The sequence below is a fragment of the Phragmites australis genome, chromosome 2 (assembly GCF_958298935.1).
Source record: "Phragmites australis chromosome 2, lpPhrAust1.1, whole genome shotgun sequence".
Lineage (NCBI taxonomy): Eukaryota > Viridiplantae > Streptophyta > Magnoliopsida > Poales > Poaceae > Phragmites > Phragmites australis.
Genome location: NC_084922.1, coordinates 27,635,524 through 27,655,632, shown reverse-complemented (window position 1 = coordinate 27,655,632; position 20,109 = coordinate 27,635,524). Strand labels below are relative to the sequence as shown.

Below are 20,109 nucleotides of genomic sequence, written 5' to 3'. Positions count from 1 at the left end.
TTATCTGAATATCACCGGTACAAAGGAAATAGAGAAAGTAAGTTTATACTTGAAGTCTGAATTTGAAATGAAAGATTTGGGTAAAACCAAATTTTGTTTGAGTCTGCAGCTAGAGCATATGGCAGATGAAATCTTTGTACATCAGTCAAACTACACCCAGAAGGTGTTAGAGCGGTTTGGTTTTAAAAAATCATTTCCTGCTAAACCCCCATAGTCGGAAGGTCTTTGTAAGCAGATTAAGATCCCTATAGACCTAGAGAAGAGGGGGGAAGTATTGGGATCAGAATTCCTATACTTAAGTTCAATAGGTGCGTTGATGTATCTAGCTAATTGCACTATGTCAGACATAGCATTTGTAGTAAATATACGTGCACGATACAGTGCAGAGCCCACTAAAAGGCTTTGTAAGGGTTTGAAGGATATTTTGCACTACTTGCAATGTACTAAAGATCTAGGTCTGTTCTACAAAAAGAATCATGACCTAAGTCTGGTTGGTTATGTATACTGGGTATCTGTCAGACCCGTATATAACAAAATCACAGGCTGACTATATTTTTCTATGTGGTAGAACTACAATTTTCTGTAAATCGTCAAAGCAAAGTCTTGTATCTACTTCGACAAACCACTAGAAAATAATAGTTTTATATGAAGCCACACGAGAATGCGCATGGCTTAGAAGAGTGATCAATTATATCCAGCAGTCATGTGGTTTGAACGTTACTAACACCCCTACCATTATCTATGAAGATAATGCTGCATGTGTTGCACAAGTGTAATCGAGATATATAACAAGCAACTTAACAAAGCATACCAATCTTAAGTTCTTTTATGCTCATGAATTACATAAAATGAATGAAATAAAGGTAATGCATACCAAGTCATATAAAAATCTTGCAGATTTATTCACTAAGTCTCTCCCTGCATCTAGTTTTGAAAGATGTGTTCGTGACATTGGGATGATGAAGCTTAGAGAGTTGTACATTTTATGGGGAGAATTTTCACATAATATCGATATGAAAAATTAAATCTTAGTCAACAAGATTAAGTGTTTAAAGTTAATTGTAAAGATTATATGAAGCATTTTGGGTGGATTATACTTTTTTTTCCCTTAGATGAGTTTTTCTGAAGTTTTTCATGTTAAGGTTTTTAATGAGACAATTCGTGTGATTTTGTCACGAGCTATGTACTATTTCTCCTAATTTTTTTCATAGGTTTTTGGAGAGTTTTGATGAGATATATGCATTTCATGAGAAGTGCATAAGGAGGAGTGTTAAGAAATCTTAAGTTTTACAACCGAATGTTGGTCCGTCTCGATCTCTGGAAAGATTCGATTCTATCTCTCAGTGATTTTTAGTACTATATATACGAGATAAAACTCCTTATTATAACACATAGATGAATAAAAAATAGACAATTTTTTCCCTACTCTTATATCTCTTTTTACGATTACTCTCTCCAAGGATTGCTGTACTTACACCAGGTAGCAGCAGTTTCTTAACGATAATCATTGCATCATTACCAACAGTCCAAATTTGCACACTGGTGGAGAACGTGTCAGATGCATAAGCCTATATCGGTGAACATATATGTACACACTCGATCTCATGTGTCGGGTCCAATCTGAGTGTCTCAAGTTGAAGGTGGGAGTTTCACGTTCCACCTCTTAAACGGACATGTTTGTCTCTATAAAAAGATGCAGTTAATCTGCCAATCTTACTTCTTAAATGCGTTTTGCCAATTGACGGCCACTGTAATTCACTCATCCCGTTGCGTTGCAAATCTGTCGAACAAGCTAATTGCAACATCTCGTTGCCACCAACTATCCCTTTCTTCTCCCGTTGAACGCATGCACCAGCTTGTAACAACACAGTACATTTTACAGGCGAAAACGACCAGCCTATTCATCCGTCCAAATTCGTGACGGGGCCCTTGAACCAGTGCCTGGCGCTGAGGACCCACGACGAGAGCACGAGGAAGAAGAGCCCGCCGACGGCGACCGGGGTGTAGTTGAGAGTGTCCTTGGTCACTGGGTACGTGACCGGCAGCGAGAAGAGCACGGTGATGGTGGCCACCCAGAGCACGGCGACGCAGCCCACCAGCACGCCGTACCGCCCCAGGTTGTAGGGGCCCGGCACGAAGTGCTTCCGCGCCAGCGTCACCCGGAACAGGATCGGCAGCGCGTACGAGATGTACAGCCCGATCGTCGCGATCGACACCATCGCCTGAAACGCCACCAGGCTTCCCAGAGACTGCACGTTTGGATGGAACACATGTCACTCATGGCGTGTGTTTGTCAATTGCCAAAGTAAATCTGAAATGGTAGCAGAATGAATGTTTGGTGTTTTCAAGTCAGCAAAATTACCGGCAAAGCCATGCAGAGGGCGATGAAAGCCGAGAGCCAGACCGCGTTGATCGGCACTTCTTGCTTGTTCACCTTGTGCCAAACGGACGAGAACGGCATCGCGCCATCTCTCGAGAACGCATACGCCATCCTAACCGAGAGAACAATGACAAGAGCGAGTGATTTTCGTACTGAAAAGTTCAGAAACCTTAGTCGGAACTCGGAAAGTAAGCAGAGGATCACCTCGAGTTGCTTGTCACTGAGCTCATGCCGCAGAAGTATATGGCGACGGCGACGATCCCCAGGCAGATGATGCCACCAACGCCGCTCCCGTACCGGCTTTTGAAGGCGAGGTAGAATACCTCAGCAATCGCGTACCCTCCAGCGTCATTGTCAGGGCTCAGCAGGTAGGGTATGTCCTTCACTGAGAACGTGATGCCAAGGATGTAGCCCCAGCCTACGATTATCGATATGCCGATGGCACTGATTATACCGATCGGGCCGTTCTTGTCTGCGTTTTTCGTTTCTTCAGTCTGCATTAACAAAGAATTTAAGCATCAGGGCAATGCTAGTTACTCTGTAAGATTGCTGATGTTACTTCAGAATTTTTTTGTGTACCATATGCGCAGAAGCGTCGTATCCTGTCAGTGTGTACTGGCTCATCAGGAGCCCCAGAACAAACACGTAGAAGTTGCTGTGGATTCCAGCGCCGTTGTCGGTGTTGAAATGGGTGAACACAAACTTGGCGCTGGCCCTCTCGGTAGCAACGGTCGGTACAGCAATCATCAGGACAAAGACACCTGCAGACAACAGATAGCATCTTAGCCATCCATAAACAAAGTGAATGCCACCTTGTGCTTGTGCGATTTTTCTAAGTTCAGAGAGGTTACGTACCTAACATATTCCAAGCGGCAGCGAATTGGCCGAAGAAAGACAACCAGGTGATGGAGAGGCTGTTGATGACGCCGTGGCTGAGCAGGATCGCGGCGTGGAAGGCGATCACGACGTACTTGGACGCCAGGTACCCGCCGCCGTTCTTCCCGCCGGTGCCGAGCAGGATGATCACCTGGATCAGCTGCGCGAGGGAGTAGTCCACGCTGGTGGTGACCGCCCACTGCAGAACAGAAGCTGCTCAGTTAGCAGCCCATTCAGAAATGCAGAAAGTGACGTGAAAAGAAAGGAGGTTCGGGAAAATGATTGGTTTACCTGCCCAACAATGTTGAACCTGAAAGTGTCAGAGAAAGAAAAAGAGGAATATCAGAGGCTGAAAAGAATTGTAGTTGGAGTTAAACAGGAGCACATCATCATCATCATATTTACGGAGACTTATTGGCTACACAGCTTCAGAGTGAAGAGGTGAATGCATGGCCAATAATTCATGTATTTCCTTTTTTTTTAAAGAAAAAAGAAAAAGAAAATGGTTGTTTTTCCATGAATTGACACATATCTAATGTAGGGGAGTGTCTATTGCTAGAAGTCCTTGTCTGAATTAGAGCCTAGAGTACAGCCATGGACATATTGATAACCAAGTGAATCCGATGGAATCTCTAACAAGTAACAACTCTAGATGGAGAATTCGCCAAGTACGCAGTAGCACTAACCATTTACCAAGTGCATAATGAAAAGTGATCAAGCCACAGGTAAGATAACACCTGACGCTTCATCCTGCCACCACTGATCTGCACTCTTGACCCCAAGTACCCAATCAAATTTCGCAAGCGCCCGTAGCATACTGTTGCTCTCTGCATTAGGTCAAAGCAGGCACATTGACCACGACACGTGATTCTAAACAAAGATTCCATTTTCACCAGGACCTCACCACTAGAAGCAACATGACTACAGTGCAAAGTGCAGAATTTTGCAATCCTGGCAACTCTTCCGTCTCCATTTGGTGAAACAAACAGATTGCTTTTTTTTTTCATCAGAAAAGAAAAGGGAGGAGAAATGCCAAGTGGTCGCTCACACCGATGCAGTGTCAGAAGCACGGAAAAGAAAGAATTGTTCCCCGTCTCAATCTCCAAAAAAGAGAGAAAAAAAAAATACTGTAATTACAAGCCGTTCACACGATCCTCCCCTGCTCCCTCAATCAGCCAAACCAGGCGACCATTCCAAGAACACGGATAAGGATTAATGAGGGGGCAGAGGGTGATACGAATGATTACCATCCGGTGATCCATGAGGCGAAGGGCGCCCACCGATTGCCGGAGAGGCGGGCGCTCCAGTAGTAGAGCCCGCCGGAGGTGGGGAAGGAGGAGCAGATCTCGGCCATGGAGAGGCCGACGGTCATGGTGAAGGCGCCGGCGACGAACCAGCCGAAGGTCATGGTGGCCGGGCCGCCGAAGTTGAGGCCGGTGTTGTAGAGCGTGGTGATCCCCGTCAGGACCGAGATGATGGAGAAGGAGAAGGCGAAGTTGGACAGCACCCTGCGCGATCAACCGAAACCGAGGAACCGGCCGGCCCAGTCGTCAAGAACTGGTCGAGTGAACGCACGAACCATGGAAAAAAGAAAGAACGGAACCGATGGAGGAGGGGCGTACGAGAGGTCGCGCTTGAGCTCCTGCTTGTATCCGAGCTCGCGGAGGCGAGCGAGGCCGGTGTCGGAGCCGTCGACGGCCGAGGCGGCCGCTCCGGCGCCGCCGTCGGCCGGGGACTTGTTCCAGGTCATGGCGCGCGCGGGCGTGGCAGTCTGCACCGTCTTGTTGGGCGTTATGTCTGTGTGGCGCGGGAGGGGAGACGGTGAGCTGAGACAGGGAAGGAGGAGGGCTCGCCGGCTTGATACTTGTAGGAATGGAGAGGGAGAAGGGGAAGTATTGGCGCTTGGCGGGGGATGCGGGTTCAGTCAGCTCGAAAGTTGGGCTGGAGTCCGGGAAAATGGGGCAGCAGACGGGGTTAGTTACTTTGGGAAGTAGTGAGCGACACAGAGTCTGCCAGATAGAATAATGGATTTCTGATGAGTGAAACAGGGGGGTGGGGGGGGGGATTCCTGATGGTTGTTAATTGGAGGAGTTTGGCAGCCAAGATTCCCCGTCTTATTGTTTTCTGAGACTGATTCTTAGTTAGGTTTTCTTGGACGAAATTCCTAATCAGATTGATATATGCCGTACGAGGTCGATTCCTAATTAGATATTTTTCAAAGACAAAGATGTTTAATTAGATATTTAGATTGATGTACGCCAGCATTTTGCACGTCATCCCGGGCCATTTTCCCCATCGTGTGTGCCAGCATTTTGCAGGTCAGGCTGGGCTCTGGTCGGGTTTGCAAAAGCCTGATTTTTCGAGTCTACAATATCTGCCCAGACCTGCTTGGTAACCCTATGGGGGCAACAAAATTTTGGCCCAAGTCAGACCGGGCTTGGGCCGTCAGTTATTTTTACACATAAATTGCTATTCGATCTGGGCTCGAGTGCGAGGCCAGGGGTGTTTTGGGCCCATTGTCCTATACACAGGCCTGTCCAATAGGCATCATCGGGCCTCCATGGATGGGCCTTTTTGGGCTAGGCTCGAGGTGAGGCCTATGGTGTTTTGGGCTCGTTGTCCTCTCCTCATGCCTATCCATTAAGCATCATCGGGCCTCCATAGACCTGTGTAGTGTGTCCTTTTCGGGCTGGTCCAAAAATGCTCAGGTCTAGTGTGTCCCCATTCATTACCAACCTATTATAATGTCACCCACCAATGCATCTGCCTTCCCGTCGGGTTGTACCACCCCGTACCCGTACCCATGTAAAAAAATTACGTCCGCTACAATACCTATACCTGCACACGGGTACAATATTTACCCATATCCGTACCCGTACGGGTAACGGATACCCAACGGATTACCTACACCCGGAAACTTACCCTCAACGATCGGGAGGGGCAACAGAGGGTGAGGCGGCGGTGGCGGCAGGGAGGGGTGACGGAGGAGGAGGCAACAGCGACGAAAGCCACTGGGAGGGACGGCAGAAGCCCACCTAGGCTCAACTAACCTGATTAGGTACACGAGTACCGGTAGTAGGAGAACATGTACGGGTACGGGTAGTTGGAGAACGGATCCATACCCGCTCCACCCAATGGATGACAATTTTCCCTATTAATAGACCCGCGGATATGAGAAGTGGTCCATACCCGACCCTTAATGGAGTAATTACCCACCGGATTTCTGGTTTCGAGACCCATTGCCATCTCTACTTCCCTTCAACCAACAATGCCTTCAACACCTGGCCACTTCCGCACCCCTCCTCCCTGCCACCATTAGCCGCTCCAAATGTAACACCTAACCTACCCTTACTCACTGCATGCTAACCTACTCGTAACCGACGATGCCCGCAACTCTAACCATCATGTTGATCGGCCTCTCTCTTGGTTTCTACAGCTTGATGGGAGAGGAACATGCCCCTCCTCCAAACCCTAAACCCTAAATGCTGCTCATGCCTAAGTAGCTGTCGTCGGTGCTGGCAACACTATTCCACAATGGCTTTACCGGAAGTGGAGAAGCAGTTCTCTTGGAGAAAAAAAAAAAAGAATTGGCACAAATGCCTTTTGAGTGCAATATGGAAAAAAAAAAAGACTTGGCACAGCACGCAAGGGACATAGCAAGCTACATAAACGTGTACCAGCTTATGGCGCCATGCAAGAACGCACATATGGGATTCTCTATGGTGTGTCATCCAAGGTGCTACATGAGTTTCTCGAATTAGGTCAAAAGAGAGAGAGCCAGGGTTGTAACATCCCGAGTATAGTATTTAGATTAGAGCAAAATTTATTTTTTAAAAAAAAATCTAATTAATTAAACTAACATAAAATTTACAAAGTGTATATATATATATATATGTGTGTGTGTGTGTGTGTGTGTGTGTGTTTGTGTGTGTGTATGTATATATTCAAATATATTATTTTGGCTAAGTATTCCAAAAAGCACCAAATTAAATTCTAAATGAATCCTTGCATTAAATTGATCATATGCATTTTAGTTTATTGTTTATGATTATTTGAGTGGAGATTTAAATTTAAATGTCTCTCAAATTCAAATTTATTTCTTAGATTCAATTCAGCTGAAAATCCAAGTAAATTCAAATCTTTTAAATTCAAATCCTCTGCCAATCTCAGAGCTTTAAATCCAAATCCTAATTCAAATACTCTTATTTGAATTAATGCCAAATCCAATTCCAAACCCAAATTCAAATAAACCTATTTGAATTCACCCCAATCAATTTCCAAAATCCTTTTCTCTTCTCGGGCCGCCCCTCTCTCTTTCCCTTCTGCATAGCCTAGCCACACATCATCTCAGCCTAGCTCGCCCTCTATCCTTCCCTGCGTGCGCAGATCATGACGCACCCCACCCCGGGCCCAACCTCCGCGCTTGCCCAGCACAGCACTCAACCAGCTTTGAACGAGCTTTATGAATGGCACAAAGAATTTAAAGATAAGTTCAACTTCATACTCAATCACCTGCTAACACCTTTTGAGTTTGAGCAAGCATGGTCAGAGATGTTGGAATAGTTTAACCTCCATGGTGATAAAACTATTGAAAGTTTGAATGCAATATGAGAAAGGTGGATAAATGCATCCTTCAAGAAGGAATATTGTGGTACAATGACGTTGACACAAAGGAGTGAGAGCTCAAACATGATGGTGAAGAATAACTTTGTTGATGAGCAAACTGCTTTGCATAGATTTGCAAAGCAAATGTTACACATTCAACAACGTCGGAGGGCTGCAAAAGGGAAATAAATATATTGTGGAATGGTGATTGTTGTGATATTAAAATTTTACTGTTTTAAGCATCTTGTATTACTGAGTGTCCATTATGGATTTTACTCATTTATTTGCCGCAATGCTTGTTTCGTGGCAAATCATTTATTCTAAAAATTGCTAACCATTTGCTGAACAACTTGGGAGATTGTATACATGGTGAATATTTGAAGACTTAAAGAGGGATATGACAGCAAGCACCACGTACCGCATCGACAATGACCATACAAAAGGGAAAAATAACTACCTCATGTCACATACTAGTAGATCTAAAAGAATCTCTTGGGGTCAACATAAGTTTGAAGTTTGCATTGACATGGATAATGAAGAATTTAGATGTGAATGCAGAGTTTGGGAGCATACCGATAAGATATTATGTTTGCCGTTGGTATCAATTATATTTTTAAATCCATTTTTTAAACAAATTTGATTTAGTTTACCATTAATTTTAGGTCTTTTTTTGTACATTTACTACGAGCGTTCATGTAGTGTCAAGTCGAGCCTATGCCGCCAAAGTATGTGCTTAGAAGGTACACCATGAACGCAAGGAAAGAAAAATCATATGACAGTCACAATGAGAGGCGAGATGGGTCATATGGTAAAACAGAGCATATGGGACATAATGAAAGTACATCTAGATCCCCTATGTGAGTTTTGGATAATTGATGATAAATGATTAAAGGATTAATTAGTTTATTGAGGTTATGGACAGGTTTTAGTCCTATTTAAGTGATAAAAGGTGTTGGTGTCACTCGAAAAGAAAAGAGAAGCGGCATATAGTCACTCAATAGTTTTAAATTATATTTATTTTTTAAATTGAGTATAGGTGTGCCATAGTATAAAGAGAGATGCGTATAAACTGTCTTGAAGATGTCTCAGTGCTCAAGGTACTCATTTAGACCAAAAATGAGTGACACAAGTTACCCCATGAACACCGATAAATTCTAAGCCTCTGTCTGTACCAGATGTTTCGGACTGATCCGGATACTCCGTGTTACCGGAGTCTCTGAGTTTAGCTCCAGGTTGGGGTGCTCAGTTTGGTGTTGAAGTCCAACCTGGAGGTTCCCGGTTGACCCAGATACTCCGGATTGCTGGAGTCTCTGGACTTAGCTCTGGTATAGGGTGATCGGTTAGAGTTAAAATGTTTTACCCAAACTTTTCGGGTTGACCTGGATACTCCGGGATCTGGTGTTCTGTCTAAACTCTTCGACTGGGGTTCTGGCCAAGGCTTTCAGTTTCACGTTCAAGTTGCAACCCAAAGCCTCCGGGTTGAACCCGGATACTTCAGATCAGTACAAAAGATATTGTAACGGCTAGTTTTTGGGGATTGGATTTAAATATTTCCTTACCCTCTCCTTCATTTGCTACTGAACCAACTCGAGGCAAAAGCATTCAAAGCCTCTTTAGAGCCCTTCCACTCCTCTAGTACATTAAATCATACGTTAAATCATTTTTCAATTGTTTACTTATAACTCTTAATTCTATTGGTTGTTTTAAAATACTTAATTCTACTTTTTTAAATATCCTATATAACTCATTCCTACTTTCAAATATACCCATTTGATAGAACTGTTGAGGCTTTATTTTCCTTAAAGTATCCTTCTGGTATCTTTCAAGGTCCTTTTCTATATCTATGATTTTTTTTAGGTTATCTATATCCTAACTTTTACCCTTTAGCCTATCCATCTTGGTTTACTAGCTAGAGTATTTTACCTTTTCTGATGAAGCTTTTAGATATGTCCCTTTTTGTGAATTTATAGGCTTAGTGGATATAACTATACCAGATGAAGCTAATATGATCTCTTTGTTATTTTTTTAATATTAATTCTTTTTAAAATCTGAATAAGCAATTGGAGAATGATACTATTGTCTTATTATTACTTTAGAGTCTTCTTTAAGTAGTTTGTAATCAGAAAAACCAACTGAATCAGCTAAATAATTTTCTATTTATCTTAAAGCTTTGTCATATTCTGACATATATTTACGAGAGAACTAAGGTCTTGATCTAAAAATTTGATTCTTCTACAAGACTTTTAATATTAACTATATCTTGATCTAAAAATTTGATTCTTCTAAAGCCTTTATAACTACTTTTTATCAGATAATTTATCTAGAATCAGCAAAGAGTCTAGTTTCTTATATAGCAAGATAAGTTCTTCTTTATTGTAACCACTATTTTGGCTAGTAAGGCCAAATTTATTTTGTTACGTATGAGGAAATATTTTTCTTCTAACTGCTTATGTTCTTTGTATAACCTTTCTAATTTTAAGTCCAAGTCATCTTGTATTTTACCCCAAGTTATATAAAAGTTTTGCAATAAGTCAACAATTAGATTTAGTTGGCTATGAGAAGAATGCCAGCTATGTTCTTCTGAGGAATTTAATCTACACCTAATATTAATATTATCTTTTGTATTAACAATCTTTTCTGTACTAACTTCTAAATTCAGATATTTTAGTTTTTCAATGATGGCCAGGCTCTAATACCACTATTCAATATCCCGGTTAAGATATTCTGTATCTATTAAACAGACTGAAGTGACCAAAATTCAGGACATAAAATTCCAAACTATTTATTATTCAAATTATGAATTTCTACAGTGACTTCACACTAGCCTTCTAATACGATGGCCTGTGCACTTATAGCGTGCACTATTCATGTACTGTTCACCACTATTCATAGTCTTTGCTTTCAATTAGTATAAACATTGGTTAAATTACACTTAATTAAAAATTTATGGATACTATTTAGAGATACTATGCACTAAATGTTATTCAAGATCTTTGCAGGTTGACGAAACTAACAATTTAGTCGATTGCACAATAGTCATAAAAATCCTACTCGGTACTCACCATTCTTACTGCTAACTCATTTCAGAAATAGCAAAGCTTTCTATATAAATCTCTAGTCATGAATATATGTGATAAATTTTTATCATCACCCCAAGCAATTTCACCCAAAAAGAACACTTCTCTACAGACACATAGTTCTCCTTACCCTATTATGACCATACCAGATGCAGGATTACCAGAGAACTACCGAAGTGATTTATCTTATAGGATACATAGCATAAAAACTCTTCCCATATAGCCAAACTAGAAGACCAAGGGTTTTTCAAATACAACACTACTTCATTTTCATAAACATAGCTTAAAAAAAATTTCCTTTTGAGAACTCTAAATACTTACACACATGGAGGATTACCTTACAGCGGCAGTGACACAAATCCTTTCTTCAATATAACTATTTTACAATGTGGATTTAATGCTAGAAGTGAGAGAGAGAGAGAGTGGTAAAAACACTCTCGCTCTTCTCTGGATATTGCTCAATGGCTGGTGGCTGGTGTTTGGTGGCGTGTTCTCTTTTGCTATCTAAAGTCTTCTTTTATAGCCGCGCGAGGAGCTCATTTCCTCCTTTATTTAAATTGGTTTAGGTACTTAGGTAGTAGCTTGGAATCTCAAGGTCCAGAATATATTATTTGCCAAAGGAACGTGAAGCCACGTGAAACCGTCTGCTAGTTGTCTTCATGTGCATGTAATATCTTTTTCATGAATTATTGATGTCTTCTTTTAATGACGGAACACACACTTTAGCCATTAGAGAGCATACAAGCGTATAGTGTTCTGAGCATATGAGTATGCAGTCTTTCTTGCATACAGTCTTCTGAGCATGTGAGTATGTAGTCTTTTTTCTGTCTTTTTCTTCTGTATGAGTCTTCCACATACAAATTATTGATAGTACCTTATCAATATCATATACCTTCGAAGGACAATATTTCCGACATCTTACATCTTTCAACGGATATATCTTTATATAGTTTCTCATTTTAAAATTTGACCTAATTATAGTATTTTTAAGATATATTCTTTATTTTGGATTTTTTTTATGTCCGACAATATCCATAGCGTCTTCATCTGAGAATGATATTTCAAATCTTTCATCATATAATTTCTTCATTTCTTCAAACCTATCACTCATCTCTTTTCGTAATTCTTTTAGAATTTCTTTCTTCATTTCTATCTTTCATTATGGTAATATTTATTCAATTTTTTCTTTAACTTTTCAGTCTATGTATGAACCATCCAAATAATCTACATCTTTCATTAGCCATTCTTTATATGTGAGCTTTTTGAAGACTCTTCTTTCTTGATACAAGATGTTACTGCTGGAATTTTTTTATTCTTTGCACTTCTAAATTTCTGAATATAATCTTTAGAAACTGGTTCTATGTAATAATTTACTCCTAATATTTTTTGGATTTGGTTTAATGCTTCATCAATATTTGCATATTTTTTCCATAACATTTCTCCTATCAATTTTGAATTTATCTTTTGAGAGATTATTTATTCAAATGATATGTATATGCTTGGTACATTTTCATCAAATACAACATATATAGACTTCGACTCTATTATCTCTGAATTTTTTGATGTAGACAATAATTCATTTTATCACGTGAAAATATTTAGCAAGACTATTTAATATTGATAGCATATATTTCTTTTTAAAATTGATAGCATATATTTCTTTTCTTCTGCCTTATTGTTATATTGGAACCAAAAGTTATCTAAGTAGGACTATATGATTGTTTGGATTAAATTTATATGAATTCAGTAGGAATATTCTTAGCTTATTTTCAGCTTTAAAGCTAAATGATTCAACTTCTCTAAAACATCGATCTCTTCGTACTTGCAAAATGGATGAACAATAAAATAAGTCACGCAACTTATTATCTTTTCCTTTTATATGTTAAAAAATTACTTTATAATCATTTCTAGTAATAATATCTTCGAACATAACTCATCTTCTAATAGAACTTTTCTTATTATTGATTTGATTATAATATCTATATATAGCTTCATAGTCTATTCTAACCGTAAATTTTTTGAATCCTAAATACAGCCAAAAGAAGTTTATTATATATATTCTTGCCAAAATTTCTCTATCAGTATTATTTACAGTTTTTAACTTGTAACTTATGAAGCATATCTACATTTTTTTTTCTATTTTTGGGAATATTTATTAGTTTTGTTTCAATATAGCGCATCATCCTTCTTCAGAGATGTCAGTTTTGATAATAAAATAATTATCATCTAAAGGTAATTCTAATGATTTTAAATTCTTAGTTTTTTCTTTATCAATTTTACTAATTTTTATGTCTTTCGAGTTGAAATATTTTTTACTATTCTTTCATAACTTTGCATATAATAGTCTAATAAGCTTAGATAGATTATCTATATGGTTTCTCACATAATTTACAATTTCTAAAAATTGTTGGTTTTGATAAATAGGAATGATTTAATAGGTTACAAGGTACCAAATACTTTTCAAAAATTGATTTAAAAGCTAAGTTTTGGCAAGTCAAGATGACAGAAGAATCTATAGAATGGACATCATTCACATGCTCACAAGAACATTTTGAATGGCTTATAATACCGTTAGGCATAAAACTTGCGCCTGCATTATTTCAGAGGAAAATTCAAAATATTTTTGATGAAAACAAAGAGTTTATATTAGTTTATGTAAATGACCTGTTAATATTTTTAAAAACTTATAAAGAACATATTGCCTACTTGAAATATTTTTTTAGAAAGGTAGAACAAAATGGGTTGATATTATCTAAAAAGAGAAAGAAAATTTGTAAAAAAAATAATTTTTTTGACAAGAAATATAAGAAGGTAAAATATATTTACAAGAGCATATTAAAAAAAAATCTTACAATTTCCTGATATCATGAATGACAAAAACAAGTTCTACAGTAATTTTTAAGAATTGTACATTATAAGAAAAACTATATAGATAATCTGACTAAACCTGTTAGCCCATTATATGCAAAGTTAAAAAAATAGTCAGAAGTACTTCAACTCGGAAGACACAAAATTAGTAAAATTGATAAAGTAAAAAAAATAAGGATTTAAAAAAATTAGAATACCTTTAGATGATAATTATTTCATTATCGAAACTGACGCATCTAAAGAAGGATGATCCGCTATATTAAAGCAAAAATCTAATAAATATTTTCCAAAAACAGAAGAACAAACATGTAGATATACTTCACGAAGTTGCATGTTAAAAACTGTAAATAATACTGATTGAGAAATTTTGACAATAATATATGCAATAAACTATTTTTGACTGTATGTAGGATAAAAAAATTTACGGTTAGAATAGACTGTAAAGCTATATGTATATATTATAATGAAATCAATAGCAAGAAAAGTTCTACTAGAAGATGAGTTGTGTTCGAAGATATTATTATCGGAAATGGCTATAAAGTAATTTTTAAACATATAAAAGGAAAAAAATAATAACTTGTTTAACTTATTTTCTTGTTCATCTATTTTGCAGATATAAAGAGATCGATCAATTTTAGTGGAGTTGAATCATTTAGCTTTGAAACTGAAAATAAGTTAAGAATATTCCCACCAAATTTATATAAATTTAAGCCAAAGAGTCATATAGTCCAAGATGAAGTATATGAATACATACTAGATAATTTCTGGTTCCAATATAATAAAAAGCAGGAAAAAAAGAGATATATGATATCAATATTAAATAGCCTTGCTAAATATTTTCATATGATAAATGAATTATTTTCTACATCAGAAAATCAAAAGGTAATAGAGCTGAAGCCTGTATATGTTGTATTTGATAGAAAGGTAACAGACATATACATATCATTTGAAAAAATAATCTTTCAAAAGATAAATTAAAAATTAGCAAGAGAAATGTCATGAAAAAATATACAAATATTGACGAAGCATTAAACCAAACCCAAAAAATATTAGGAGTAAATTATTATATAGAACCAGCTGCTAAAGATTATATTCAGAAATTTAGAAGAAAAAAAATAAAAAATTCAAGCAACAACATCTTATATTAAGGAAGAAGAGTCTTTAAAAAATCTCACATATAAATAATGTCTAATGAAATATGTGAATCATTTGGATGATTCATACATAGACTAGAAAATTGAAATTTTTTTTTAATATTACCACAATAGAAGATAGAAATGAAAAAAGAAATTCTATACGAATTACGAAAAAAGTGAGTGATAAATTTAAAGAAATAAAGAAAGCATATGATGATAGATTTGAAATCTCATTCTCAGATGAAGACACTATAAATGTTACCGTATATGAGCAAAATCCAAAATAAATAATATATTTTAAAAAGGCTATAATTAGGCTGAATCTTAAAAAGAGAAACTATATAAAGAGTCATATCCGTCGAAAGATAAAATATGTCAAAAATATTGTCCTTCGAAGATATATAATATTGATAATGTACTATCAATAATTTGAACGTGAAATACCTATACACAAGAAAAAGACAAAAGAAAGACTGCATACGAGAAATACTGCATATTCACATGCTTAAAAGACTATAAGCTCACATGCTCTCTAACCATCAAAGTATGCATTCTGTCATCAAAAGAAGACACCAATAATTCAAAACAAAGAGATTCCATACGCATAAAGACAAGCAGTAGACGGCTTTACGTGGCTTCACGTTCCATCGGTAGAGAATGCATTCTGGACCTTAAGATTCTAAGCTACTACCTAAATACCTAGACAAAATTAAATAAAGTAGAAAATAAGCTCCTCATGTGACTATAAAAGAAAGCTTCAGACAACATAAGAGAACACACCACCAGATACTAGCCATTGAGTAGTATCCAGAGAAGAGCGAGAGCGTCTTAACTCTCTCTCTCACTCATAGTATTAAATCCACCTTATAAAATAGTAATATTGAAGGAAGAATTTGTGTCACTGCCGCTATAAGATAATCCTCTGTGTGTGTAAGTATTTGGATTTCTCGTAAGGAAAAACTATTTATAAGCTATGTTTGTGAAAATAAATTAGTATTATCTTTAAAAATCCATTGGTCTTCTAGTTTGTCTATATAAGACGAGTTTTTATGCTATATACTCTATATGAGAAACCTCTTCAATAGTTCTTAAGTAATCCCTGCATCTGGTATGACCATAATAGGTACGAAAAACTATGTGTCCATAGAGAATTGTTTCCTTTGATGGATCTGTCTGAAGTGATAATAAAAACTTATTACATGTGTTAATGACTAGCTATATCTAGAAAAAACTTTGCTATTTTTGAAATAAGTTAGTAATAAGAATGGTAAGATTTTTACAACTATTATATAATCAGTTAAATTATTGGTTTTATCAACCTGCAAAGATCTTAAATAGCATTTAATAAATAGTAACTATGAATAGTATTCATGAATATTTAATTAAAATAATTTAATGAAAGTTTACGCTAATTGAAAGCAAAGACTATTAAAAAAAGTAAGCTGAAAGCAATTTGAGTGGATGAATAATGGTGAACAGCATGTAAATAGTGCACGCTATAAGTGCTGAGACTAACATATTAGAAAACTAGTAGAAACTCATTGTAGAAATTCATAATTTGAATAGTAAATAGTTTGTAATTTTACCTCCCCAATTTTGATCGCTTCGGTCTATTTAATGGATACATCACATCTGACCAAGATATTAAATAGTATTATATGTATAAGTAAGTGCTATACTACACCTATAATATAGAATATTATTCTATACATGGATCCACTCTGCCAGCTCCTCTGTTCTGCCTCCCACGCCAGGAATACATGCATGCACCCAGTTGGAGATAGAGCTGGGATTTTGGGTCGTGTTTTTTGGCCGGTCCGAGTCTGGCACGACTCGCTCCAGTCTAAGCTTGATCCGGCACGAGCATTGATGGGCCGGGTTGACCCGGTCCGATTTATGGGTCAGATCGGGTCTTGATATGGGGCCCAATAGGCGGTCTGGCTCAGTAAAAAATGGGTCCACACCCTCACGCACGGTGGAGTGTGGTGATGTTGGGCCCGTGCTAGTCCGGCCCGATAAGACCCATTGTGCATCCAAACCGGGTCTGAACCTAGCTAAATGTGGCTTGGGTTAGCTTGACTCGACCCGAATAGTTTATCGGGCCATCCTAGTATGACCCAGAAGGCACGAGATCTGAAACGGTCAGGTCGGGCCGGCCCGACTCAAGTCCCACCTCTAGTTGGAGACGATCCACCTCAGGAATGCATGCATCCACATTAATTAGCTGCATGCGTCAGTTTGTATGCATGCATGCATAGCCCCGGTTTGCATGCGCGTCAAGAGCAAAAAGTCAGTTTGTGCATGCGCGTCAATTGCTTTTTGCTCTTGATATGATTATGAAGCCTAAAATTCATGCTTTAGTATTCCTTCTTTCCTTTAGCTTTTCTTCTTTCCTTTAGTATCTTTCCTTTAATATTTCTTTTTTCCTATAATATTTCTTCTTTTCTTCTATATTCCTTCTTTCCTTTGGTATTACTTCAGTATTACTTCAGGATTACTGATTAGTATTCCGCCAATATTCCTTCATTATTATTTAAATCATGTTTTTGTATTCCTTCTTTTCTTCTGTAGTCTACATTTTCTTTCAGTAATTTATTCTTTACTCCCGCATGTTTTACTCTGAGTCTCGCACACTCCACAGCTTCACACGTCCTCCCGTATAGATCCCGGACGCTCCGGCGTCTGAAAGCACGTGCAACGTTAATATATAAAGGGAGCGAGTAGTACACTTACCAGCCTGTGAGCCAAGAGGCGAAGGGTCCCCATCGTCGGTGGCTGCATAGCCTGGCGCTCCAGAAGTAGAGTCCCCCGGAGGTGGGGTAGGCGGAGCAGATCTCGGCCATGGCGAGACCGACGGCGAGGGTAAAGGCGCCGGCGACAGGCCAGCCGTACACCATGGTCGCCGGCCCGCCGAACTGGAGGCCCATCCCGAACAGCGTCGTCACGCCCGTCAGCACCGACACGATCGAGAACGAAACCGCGAAGTTGGACACCACCCTGCGCGAGCAAAAAGTAGTAAACCAGCAGTTCAATCATTTGAGGCTGTACCGTTGGCATTCTACGGCCCAGTGCTTGCCCAGTTGTCTGAGCTTGTCTTTCGGGGCCTTTTTGTTAGATGAAACACTGGATCATGTGTGATGTGGCTGATAGGTCAGTACATCGATCATAGGCTCATCGCAATAAGTAGTGTACCATATGGTACAAGTAGGCATGTGGTTTGGTCTGACTAGCTAGCTCTCCAACAGAGATCGTCTTCCTAATCATGTACGTGTTTAACCTCAAGAGAATCTCGAGGTCAACTTAATCTTCGATCAAATTACACAGAGAGGCAAATGTATGGAATTCAGTTTAATCTGCTGAAGGTCGTGCGCCGTTGTATATCCAAACAAAGCACAAAAGCTTGTTCGAATCCTTTTGGATAGGAAGAGAAGTTAGGGGCTGTTTGGATTGAGCCCACGCGTGGTTTCGCCAACTATAGACGTGAAAAAGAACTGCAAGCAAGGCGCAGGGGCGTGAGCGAGCCGCCTATTGGCGTCTATCCAACCAAGCCACGGGGGCGGGGTCAACACCATTTTCTTGGAGCGAGCGTTTGCTTCAATCTAAACAGCCCTTTAGTTCATTCGCCTAGGCTACCAATAAATATATCATCGTCTCCTGATCCACAGCACAAGCCCTCGTATTCTTGTCCAGCCTATCGTACGCCGTATGTGAACAAGTGGTCTACCGCCGATCGAGACGTATTTAAGACTTGGATTGGACAAGACAGATAAGCAAGTTCACTAATTGCTGTTTTTTTTTTCTTTTAGCTAGTCTCAATAACTATTTTAAAATAAATTTTTAACTTCTCGGTACATAATTTCTAAAATAATATCCCTCAACGAGATTTTCAATTTTAATTTATTTTTCTCATTTCTAACTTCTCTAAAAATTACTTCTCTAAATATCCGTTTATTCTGACTTCTTGTTTTTACGAAGCCTAAACCCGTAAGCAAACACACAAGATACAGAACCGCAACCAAAAAGCAGGAAGCCTAAACCCGCAAGCAATAGATTCATCGTCAACGGAAAGAAAGGACGCAACTAGCAGCTTAGTTACCACTTACCAGTCACGGCAAACACACAAGATCTGGCTAAGAATCGTCCCATGGGCATGTGGATGAAGATTGAGGAAGAGGTGAGCAGGAAGACGAGATACGTACGAGAGGTCGCGCTTGAGCTGTTGCTTGTAGCCGAGCAGCCTCAGCTTCACGTCGTCGCCTTCGCCGCCGCCGCAGACCACCGTCTCCACCCCCTCTCCGTCGGCGGAGAGCGGGCTGTAACCGTGCTCCCTTTCCATCTCGCTCGCTCGCTCCTCCTGAACTCCTCGCCGCGCTACTCTGCTCAGCTCCGCTTGCACCTCCTGATCTGGAAACTAACAGCGACCGGGGCAGGCGATATTTCGTTGGCCTGCGGCCGCAAGCGCTGAGACTCGCTTGGTATATATATATATCTTATATACTAAAGGCCTGGGATCGGCGAGCTCAGGCCCTCTCTCTCATTATAGCTACTGTTCCTAACGCATAGGCTCATCACTGTGGGTTACTGTAGCATTACTGTATACTGCTGTCCCAAAAGTTACCACAAAATAAAACTATTTATTTCATTCTAAAAACAAAATATCTTACCAACAAGTGGGGCCAGAAAAATTCGACGTCTCATTCCGTAAAAATCCTCGCGAGCTCATTTTTTAAATTAAAACTTCTATTAATCCTTACTATACTACTTGTTTTACATGAAATAATAATTTTAAATAAGAAATTTATATGTTGTGCATATAATTTTTTCTTTTGTATCTCTATTTATATTATAGTATTTTTTTCTTTGTATCTCTATTTATACTATAGTATGAACGGCGAAGCCCACAAACCAATCTTCATAGTTGTTAGAAGCAAATTTTATAGCATTAGATCCTACAAAATACTCTTTTTCATATGATGATACGTGTTTATTTACTCTCTCTTCTTTTTAATTCAGCTATTAGATTACAATATAAATAATATAAATAAAATCTCATAAGTTTTTTTTAATAAAATCTTATAAAATTTACTAGTTGGAATCAAATGCGGGACGCAGGTGGGGCCGGACCGTCCTACATGATTCCCCGGAGTAGTTTTTCTGCAAGTGGGCC

General features: G+C 38.8%; 1 protein-coding gene across 3 annotated transcripts; it reads right to left on the bottom strand.

Annotated features, from left to right (window-relative positions):
* Nucleotides 1–1,605: 1,605 nt before the first annotated feature.
* Nucleotides 1,606–19,443, bottom strand: LOC133906706 (amino-acid permease BAT1 homolog). Of its 3 annotated transcripts, none has more exons than XM_062348684.1 (8): nucleotides 19,142–19,443; nucleotides 17,676–17,939; nucleotides 3,548–3,566; nucleotides 3,236–3,455; nucleotides 2,960–3,141; nucleotides 2,585–2,874; nucleotides 2,363–2,492; nucleotides 1,606–2,249 (listed from the first exon to the last, which is right to left on the bottom strand). In XM_062348684.1, the coding sequence occupies exons 1-8, from the start codon at nucleotides 19,276–19,278 to the stop codon at nucleotides 1,902–1,904; spliced, it is 1,590 nt and encodes a 529-aa protein (XP_062204668.1). In that variant the 5' UTR covers nucleotides 19,279–19,443; the 3' UTR covers nucleotides 1,606–1,901. The 3 variants fall into 3 exon arrangements, with proteins under 3 accessions (XP_062204668.1, XP_062204675.1, XP_062204682.1); XM_062348691.1 differs by lacking the exons at nucleotides 17,676–17,939; nucleotides 19,142–19,443 and adding exons at nucleotides 4,504–4,764; nucleotides 4,879–5,301; XM_062348698.1 differs by lacking the exons at nucleotides 17,676–17,939; nucleotides 19,142–19,443 and adding exons at nucleotides 4,537–4,764; nucleotides 4,879–5,301.
* Between the last annotated feature and the right edge of the window lie 666 nt (nucleotides 19,444–20,109).

Coding starts and splice junctions, on each gene's coding strand:
- LOC133906706 (XM_062348684.1), bottom strand. CDS start 19,278: ATGGAAAGGGAGCACGGTTACAGCCCGCTCTCCGCCGACGGAGAGGGG. Junction 17,940..19,141: donor CAGCTCAAGCGCGACCTCTC/GTACGTATCTCG, acceptor TTGCTCGCGCAG/GGTGGTGTCCAACTTCGCGG. Junction 2,250..2,362: donor CCCTCTGCATGGCTTTGCCG/GTAATTTTGCTG, acceptor CCAAACGTGCAG/TCTCTGGGAAGCCTGGTGGC.